The following is a 9,833-nucleotide window of genomic DNA, read 5'->3' on the forward strand; positions in this document are numbered from 1 at the left end:
CCTTCTGGTGTGTGTTGGCATACAGCGTTCCTCTCTCTGCGAGACTAACTGATACCATCTGTGAGCGTTCTGGGCCCTCGCTCTCAGCCCGCGTTTGAATCTGCGCCTCTTTGCAAAGGTGCAGGCAGCAAGCGCTGCCCCTCGCTCAGGGCCAAACGCGGTGCCCGACCTCCCTTTCTCCCCCAGCCTTTTAACCCCTGGCGCCCCGCTCTGCCTCTGAAGGCGAAAACAGGGCGGGGAGACGTGGCCCGCCCACTGCCTGTGATAGGCTGCTTGGAATAGCAACAGCCTGTGTCACCGAAAAGGGCAAAGCCTTCGGAAATAGAAACAAAGTTGGTCACAAATCACATTGGCTTTGCCCGAAGTTTTTTTTCACCTTCTTGAGCATGCGACCATGGGGCGAGTGACCACTGCTGTCGCGGGGGGCAGCCGCGGCGGTGCGGTGCGGAGGGAAGGGCTGTAGCTTCTGCCATGGGACCTGTTGAAAACACCGAGGGCCCCAGTCTGCTGCACCCGAAGGAGAGCCCGGCCGAGACGGATGGCTGCGACCGAGCCAGCGGCGGCCAGCATCCTCCCGGGGCCAGAGGTAAAGTGAGGCAGATGGGCTGAACTCGCATCTCCCGTGTGTGTGTGTGTGTGTGTGTGTGTGTGTGTGTGTGTGTACATGTGAGCGTGCTGGGTGCGCGGAGAGAAGGGGACAGAATCTGGTGGAAGGAGTGACAAGGAGGGATAATGTGACAATTGACGTTCCGCGATTTGCTGAGCTGGGTCCCACCGATGGTGCGGACAACGTAAGGCGTAAATGTTTTTTCATTTTGGGACGGTTGACCAGGTAGTCACATGTCAACACACATGCACCCACACACGGGCATACACACGTTTTCTCATTTGTTGTCACAAATGGCCATCTGTAACAAGTGGACATTTTTAAATCAGCACTTTAAGTAGGCTCCATGAAGTTATTAGTTACATAATCGATGAACACAACTTTGTTTTTAAAGTCCCAGCATCTGTTTGTAATGAATTAGAGCTTTATTCTATTCGGAGCCTAACACCGCTGCCGCCTTGCTCCTGCTTTCTTTAAACCCAGCCTTTTGAACTGAGGTTTAATATGTTTTCTTCTGGAGGTGAAATTGGCAGAAGTTTTAATTCATTTCAGTTATCTTTCCTACGCCAAAGATAACACTTTTCTTCACTTCCACATGTACAACTCCCACACACACATTGCATACTTGTAGCTGCCTCTTCCTATTCATTCAGTTTGTTCTCAAAAGAATAGACAAATGTATTTGAAATGAAGCCAAACACAAATAATTCTCCCCTTCCTATTGCTTTCCTCAGCTCTGCTCCCCCTAACCATACAATACACCCCCAGGCCATATATTGAGATTTCATGAATAATCCAAAACACCAAGTGATACAAAAAGCATTCACCTTGGAATGGCTCTACATACTAACTTTTGCATTGTGGGTTTGTCTGCTCTTGGAGCTCAATCCAAGACCTCTCTCACGGAGGCACAGAGTGGCACCTCCTGGGGTCTGAGAAGCGGTCCTTCTTCCTTGTCCTGCTCCCTGCTCAGCCTTCTCTTGATTTCCCACTTCTAGTAAAATATGAATAATATTTGAGGTCATCTTTCAATGGCCCAGTCCTCTCTTAAGCAAGGCTTTCTCTTAAGTGTGTTCTCTGGCTGGAGTCTAAGGGCAGGCAAGGGAAACTTGTATTTGGGGGTAAAGAGAAAGAGTTACAAAGTTCTCTCTGAACTTCTGCAAGATTGAGCTGAAGGGCAAGTTGAGGCTGGGACATCAACAAAAAGGTGATAATGATGCCACACAGAAGATGAAAAGAAACTTTTGCCTGGAGAGACCTCCACTGTAACAATTTAATTTGACTATTTAATTTTGATATGGCTTTGAAAGCACAGTGGCCTCTGAATAGGTTAAATAAGGTAAGATGTAGATATATTTGCAAAGGTTGAATACATGCACAAAATGTAATTTAAAGTGCAACTGTTTATTTTTGAAAAGAAATGAAAAATGAATAGATACTATAAATTATCTTTTATTATGTAGAAGAGGAAGCCTAAATGTTTCCCTAAAAGTTGAAATTAATACAGCTTTGATTTGTGCTGTATATGGTTTATATTTAGATAAATCCAAACCTCTTCTTATTACTTTTGTAATTTCTTTCTAAGTTGTAAACATCTCCTGGTACCCAAAGGCAATTATACACACATATGGATATAATGAATGTGTAGTACAGACTCGCTCTGTGGTTTTGACAAGTTACTTAACCTTAGCTATTGGGATTATATTTTAGTTTGTTTGATGAAGATGTTGAGGCTTAATGAAATAATATTTGGCAAATATTCCTTTCAACTTCTTTATATTTTTAAACTTCCACGGTTTCATTCAGAGTATTTAAAATATGCTTACTGATTATCATATTATTCCTGCATTTGAAGGTAGTCAGTTTTTCTCTGAGTTATACAGTCCAGGACAAGATACTGAAAAGTGAAACAAAACAGAAGTCCTAAGCTCTGTGACTGCACCCCTTAATGCTATGACACACAATGGAAAGTGTTGGCAGTTCTTCCTTGACCAGCCCCTCTTAAGCTGGAAAGAATGCTTTATTTCAATGACTAAAAGCTAATGAACTAAAATTCATTTTCAAAAATCTATGACACAAAGTGGCTACATGTTTAGTCAATTTTTCAGTGTTCGTAGACACGTTATAATTGACTTTATAGGGCAGGGTTGAGCTCAGTCTGAAATCCTAGTGCTTAGAGCCAACAACAGATATAGGTGAAGTCAGAGACATGGCCTTCTGCAGCATCCCACCCAAGCAGGACATGAGGCCAGAAGATGTGTGGTTGGCCCAAGTACATGCAGTGGCTGGTGCAAAGCTGACTCCGGCCACCTCTGGCCTAGGCCTAATGCCTGTTCCTCCACCTCAGACGCTGGGTCTTCTAATTTCATGATTTAAACACCAGGCGAGGGTGAAGGTTTCCTTAAGCCCCTCTTTATCCCCCTCTCCCGCCCCTCCCCCGGCACTGCTTTTTCTTCTGGGACCTACCCTAAAGGTCAAAGCCAAGAGCGATATTCACTGCGTGGGTGCAGTTCTCTGCACTGCAGGTCCAGTGCTGACACACCAGAGCCTAGATCCCTAGAACTGGACTCACTGATCCAGCAGGAAGGGCTGTACTTCATGCTAAGACCCTTCTAAATCCCAGATTCCACAGGCTGAGATTTAATAAATGCACACATGGCCAGTGGTCGGCAAACTGCGGCCCCCTGAGTGTGGCTCTTCCACAAAATACCACGTGCAGGTAACGCACATACAGTGCGATTGAACTTCGTGGCCACACTCAAGGGGCCAAAGAGCCGCATGTGGCTCGAGAGCCGAGGTTTGCCGACCACAGCACTAGGCCAATCAGATAAATACTCTAAGGCAGTGGTTCTCAACCTTGGCTGCACATTAGAATCACCTGGGAATCTTTTTAAAATCCTGATTTCTGGGCCTCATCCTCCGGAAATTCTGTTTCTTTGTTACTAATGTTGTGGCCCCAGCTCATAACAAAGAAACAGAATTTCCGGAGGATGAGGCCCTAGAAATCAGGATTTTAAAAAGATTCCCAGGTGATTCTAACGTGCAGCCAAGGTTGAGAACCACTGCTCTAAGGCATTTTCAAATCTGTTTAAAACTGTGAACGTTTTACGAATGGAAGCTGAGTAGTGGCCAGTACATTAGATAGGTAACCATGGCCCGCCTCATGGAAAGAGGGAGGTGGGGAAAGGAAGGCCCTGTGTCCTGGCTTCCTCACTGCCCCCTCCCCTTCCTGGTAGCCCTGAGCAGGCAGGCTCCTGGCTAGGGGTCACACTGAGCAAACCACAGGTCCATCACTACTCTGGTTAGGCAGGCCCCATTTCTTTGGTTGGGGCATATGTACTGTGCCCCTACTGAGTACTGGGCTCCCAGATTTAGCTTAACTGGCCTCTTGAATTCAGTCAGGCCCAGCTTTCTCAGGCTTCCTTGGGCAGCCGCAGGGAAAGCCTACTGGTAAGAAAGGCTGAGGAGACTTTGGGGAACAAACTTATCCCCAGGAAAGAGAGAGTCAGGCCAACCAGCTTGACCTAATAACAAAGCTTTAGGTGTGAGAGAAGCAATACTATCAACAGACCAGGCACTTTGGGAACCCAGGTCGGGGCCACTCCTAATTTTCCAGGCTTTCCATAAATTAAAAAGTGAAGTGGCAAAACCCATGGCAAAAATTATGATGTTTTTCATGGTGCAAAATATAGATCTTATAACATAGAAACCCACACCTGAAACCTATATGACCATGCCAGCCAATGTCACCGAATTAAGTTTAATTTAAAAATCTCTCAGTGAAAAAAAAGGCAAAAAGTAGAAGTTTCTTAATCAATAAAGAGCATCTACCAAAAAAAAATTATTGTGTTTTAAAAACCTATATTTAACAAATAAATGTCTGATCACAATAACAACAAATTGTTGTGTGTAGCTAGACATTCCCAAGGACGTGACAGGATTTATGGACATGTGAATTTATGAGGACTTACAGACTCTTTTGTATGGAAATACCACCAGATTTACAGATAACCATCTCCCCTTCCACTTCAGTCACTTATCTTTCTGTCACTGTACATTTAACCTCACTTGGAAATCACATCAAAGCTCTAAGCTTGAGGCTTTTGATGACTGCAAGGTCTGGGCACCTGGCTTCTCCAAGATCTAGGAAGGGAGAAGCCCTAAACAAACATGGTGAGAGCTGTTTCAGGCTCACCCAGATCTTTCCCCCCCCTTTTTTTTTGAGAATGAGTGGCATTGATTAGCATGGAATTAAATACCTGAGTTTCTGAGGTCCCCTCTCCCTCCATCCAGCCAGCAAAGAAGTCCAGCTGTGTCCTTAGCAGAGCTGGGTTAAAGCCCTTGCCCACAGTTTCCGTTCCATGTTTGCACACTCCAGTCCAGCATCAGGCTAGCTTAGCTTGTGTTCCCAGCTGTAGTCCACCAGTCCATTGGGCATGGGGTCCACTTGGCCTATGGCTTCTGGGATGAACTGCCGCTGCCCACTGCTGCCCTGGTTGCAAGCCTCCTTAGTGTTTAGAAGATGCATGCCTGTGGGGGAAGAGGGGGGAGGGGGAAGAACACAGGTGTGCTCTCAGGAGGGAGGGTGTGCTGGCTCACCCAGATCTTAAAGAGCTGTTGTTCCCCTTTAAGATCATGTCACCAGGAAGGGCAGAGAGGTTGCCACTTGGCACAGACCACCTCTTGGCTGTCACAGCAGCAGCAGCAGACACACACATTAGAGGGAACCTGTGGTGGCAGGTCCTGGAAAACCCAGACAAAGGCAGGCCCAGGAGCCGCCAAGCAGTGCCGCTGCCCTGGATTGACTGAAATGAGCTGGCAAACACCAGTGTGCACGAGCTGCTTTTACAGTGAGTGTCTCCTCTGATAGGTCAGTGCCCTGTGCCAGCTGTTGATTATTTTAAACCTTACACTTCTATCAGTAAGATTGCCAGCAGGAGCTGAGGCCTAGAGATCCCAGGAACATGCCCGCTGGTCGCTGATAGGACCTTAATGGGAGCATATTTTTTGTGAATTCTCAAGGTCTAGATCTTATAGAAGCTGGTAAGAACAGAATTCAAAGTACAATGACTCCACCCTGGAGCTGCCTGAGGAAATTTCCATTTACAGGTAGATATCAAAGGTAAATCAGCTGATTTAAAAATGCAATTTTTTAATTGCTGTAGCTGTGCAGGTTTATATTTTTTGTTCAAGAATAGTTAGCTCTTAGATCTGGTTTTGTAGATAGCATTTTCTCAACAAGAGGAACCCAAGTGCTATTTAGCCTCAGGGTTGAAAGAGTTCTGAGAGCTCCAAACCTCCATTAGAGTGCAATTAACTTGGGCTTCTCAGAGCCTAAGCAGCTATTTACTCAGATTTTATGAGCAAGAACTGGTTCTATAAGATTCTTAAATTGAGAGGAGTCTGAGCTCCCAATTGCAGTGTTGTTGCTCATAAACAGTCTTCCCCAAGAGGATGAGCTATTGGGTAAAATAAGGGACTGAAAGCCATGTAAAAGGACACCAAGTCATGGTGGTGAGAAAGGAAACGTCGGAATGGGCTTGTTCGCAAGGAATTATTTGACCTGTGGGGGCAGAAAAATACATTTGCCTCTTACCTTTCTAAGTTCTGGTTGGACTAATAAATTAACAGGAAACAGATGAACAGGAGAAAATGGCCACACTTATTACATATGTACATACAGGGGCCCCAAAAGAATATGAGACGGGAAGACAGATGAGGCAGTTGAGGCTTATATGCCATCTTCCACTAAGGAGGGAGAGGGATCTTGTGGTTTGGGACATCATAGGGCAGGAAGGTCATTCATATGCAGATGAAAAGCAAATGTTTGGTAAATAAATGTTTGCTGGGCCACATTTAACAGTGGGACACAGAGAAGACTCTGATCAAAAGGGGCCTTGCTAGGTTCCTCTCTGTCCATCACACCTAGTTCATATTAAACGGTAGTTGGCTATGTGGTAGCTCTCTTCCCGGGTCAGGTCCTCTCTCTAAATCTTACTAGGCAGTTAGAAGAAAGTCAATGATTTCCCCCCCCCCCCAGTCTTTCTTTTCTAAAAAATAACCAGCCTAAAACAATCAATATTCCAAAAGGCATACTTTGGGGGTACCAAACTCTTTTACCCCTCAGACCAAAGACCACATAAGAATTATTTCCCGTCCTATCTTCCCTCAAAAAGTATCCAATAATAGCTGACGGTACAAAACCTGAATCCCTCTCCCACCCCTAATGCTTCCCAGCTGAAACTTTGACTCAAATATATTATCTTTACAGTAAATCATACATTCATGTGGTTTTTTTTCTACTTTATTTTGGCTCAATGGTATTATTTTCCTTCTTATGTCACAGCACACTCATTTATGCATGTGCTAACTGGCTGTGTCTTAGTGATATACTAATTTTTTTATACAATTTAAGTAGAAGTAATAATAAGACTAAGGTAACTTATCATGTTATTCTAATTTTAGGAGGTTTCATTCTTTTTCAACATGACTCACTTTATACTGTTCTGCCAAAATATCAGGGAGAAAAATGTAATCTTTTTTATGTAGCTTATAGGAATGTGTTTTTCCTTAAGTAAATCAAATGTAATTTACCTGTAAACTGTTACATTTTGTTGCCCTTGGAAACACTTGTTTCTTAGAAACACGTCTGACTCAGGTCTGCCTGGCATTGCTAGGCCCTGGGAGTGTTAACTAGGTCTGTATTATTTTATCCAAAATGTTGTGCTCCTGCACACACCTGTTGCCACACTTTGTGGAAGTTGAAGTCAGGATCTATGAGCAATGCTAACTTAGTAACCTGCCTGCAATGCTACCTCACCTCAGGTGTGCAAGGCTTTATAAGAATAGGGTGAAAGTTGCAATTAGAATTAATTTGTACAGTGAGAGAGCATTCCCAAGCTGAAAAAAAAATGTTTTATTTCCATTGGGAAACAAAACTGTAGAAACCCCAAGACAAAATCACAGGTAAAATGTCCCATGTTAAAGGCCCACTTATGCAGATACTGCCAAAAACAAAGGAAGTCGAGAATTTATAAAAAGGCATAATTGTTATGCTGGATACAAGTATCATTTTACTTTCTTTGCTATCAGTAAAAGAGACTATTTCAAAGTTTTAGTTCCCTGTTATAGATTTTACCCCATCGTTTAGACTACACAAATCTTTGTTGAAGATTGTGAGCCAAGAACTTCCATTAATATTTTCACTTCTTATCTTTACAATAATCCAATGAGATAATATTGCCCCCATTTCACAGGTAAGGAAACTGAGACAGAGAGAGCAACAGCCATGCACCGGGTCTCTTCTATCTCATTTATTCTCATAACAACTTTATAAAGTAGGTAATAGTATTACCTTTACTTTAGGAATGAGGACACAGAGGAACAGAAAAGTTAAGAGACACATCAAAGACTAGCTGGAAACTAATCAGGCGCTCTGATTCCAGACTGTTCCTTCACCATTAAGCCCAGGTGACTCCTAGAGAGAGCAAAGTGACTTGCTCCAGGTAGTACCGAAATCTGAACCTCAGTACCCTAAATCCAAGCTATGGTTTTTCTCACTTGACCAACCACCCAGCACTGATGCCTTTACCTCCTGCTCTGTTCTGTGACCTGACCAGGTACACTCATTTCAGAACTTTATTGCGTTCTAGTTTAGCTAGTTTCCTAATTTTACATGTAACGTGTCTTTTTCTATCAGATTACAAGTTCCCAGATAAAATATGTATTCTTGGATCTATCAGAGCTCCGAGTTCGGACTTAACCCTAAATAAAATGCAAGCATGGAGGTAAATATAACATAGGGCAGTAGCCTGGCTGGCATGGCTCAGTGGTTGAGTGTCGACCTGTGAACCAGGAGGTCACGGTTTGATTCCTGCTCAACGCACATGCCCAGGTTGTGGGCTTGATCCACAGTGTGGGGTGTGCAGGAGGCAGCCGATCAATAATCCTCCCTCATCATTGATGTTTCTCTCTCTCTCTCCCTCTCCCTTCCTCTCTGAATTCAATAAAAATATATTTAAAAAATAAAATAAAATGGGGCCGTAAAATGTTAGATTTCCAGACTCTCACTGTGTATCCCTCGTTGAAAGAATTTTCACCAACGAGAGAAAGAGATGTTTCATAGCCCCTTGGAGACACTTCTTTAGAGGGAAGCTTTGGTCCACAGTGCAATTCTTCCCATCCTTTCTTGTCATTACTATTTCTCTTTCTATATCTCTTCAGGGATTACAATTTCTAAGATTCCAGCAACTTTGGGCTAGATGGGAAAGACAGTATTCGTTGCATTTTGGGACATGAAATCAGTGTAAGAAGGGGCAAAGCCTAGAGGAGCCACTGGAATGTGCATTCTAGAAGTTGTAGTTTTTCATGTGCTATTTTTGACAAGCAAAGGACCTACAGGCTGCTTTAAATAATGCAGGAATAATGTCCCCTATTCACAGTCAGGGGACCCTCCAAAAAATTTCTTTCTGAGTCCAATGGAGTCACACCAGAAAAATAACTTCCAAATGTCAGAAATTTGGCTAGTAACTGTGCACAGCATTTGCTCCTCCAGGTCTAAGAGAAGCTTACAGCTGCAACTGGGCAGCTAGAATGAGGTCAGACACTGCCAGCCTAACAGCTGTTGAAACTACCTTCTGGTTTTCTACCTTTCCTACCTGGGAGCTAAAGGAGTCAGATACTCACTTCTTGGTCTCTCTTGCAGCTAAGTTTGACCACAGATCCCACTGATTCTGGTTAATGAGATTCTGGGCACTTCTCACAGGGGGTTTTTTCCCCCTTTATTGGGGTGACTTTGTAGGGGAAGAAAAAATGTTTTCCTCAATCCTTTTAGGGTCCCACACTGGATCTGAAGATTAATGGGAGAAAAGCAACCAAGTTTCTTTAATACAAGTTTTACGAGATATGGGAGTCTTCACAAGGAAATGGAGACCCATGAAAATTGTTGAACCTGAGTATTTTTATGCCAGGTTTGGTGTAGAAATATGAGAGGTGAGGGAGTATGAGATACGTGTAGTAAACTGGGAGAAATTTAACAAGACCAGTTTGTTTGGATTCCTCTTGGCTTCTTTTTGGAGATAAGATCATTCCTTGTCTCTAGTATAGGGAGGGCACTTCTCACAGGGTTTTTCCCCCCTTTATTGATTAAGATATTACAAATGTGTCCTTATCCCCCCAATGTCCTCTCATCCCCTCAATCCTGCCCTCACCCTCACCCCCTGTTGTC

At 43.7% G+C, this 9,833-nt stretch overlaps 1 protein-coding gene across 1 annotated transcript in view; it reads left to right on the top strand.

Annotated features, from left to right (window-relative positions):
- Positions 1–303: 303 nt before the first annotated feature.
- Positions 304–9,833, top strand: part of SLC2A12 (solute carrier family 2 member 12) — a 50,798-nt gene continuing 41,268 nt past the window's right edge. Inside the window, 1 exon segment of the mRNA XM_006084459.3 lies at positions 304–586. Within this exon segment, the coding sequence (XP_006084521.1) occupies positions 472–586 (115 nt within the window). The 5' untranslated portion in view covers positions 304–471.

Source organism: Myotis lucifugus, unplaced genomic scaffold (genome assembly GCF_000147115.1).
Source record: "Myotis lucifugus unplaced genomic scaffold, Myoluc2.0 scaffold_11, whole genome shotgun sequence".
Taxonomy (NCBI): domain Eukaryota; kingdom Metazoa; phylum Chordata; class Mammalia; order Chiroptera; family Vespertilionidae; genus Myotis; species Myotis lucifugus.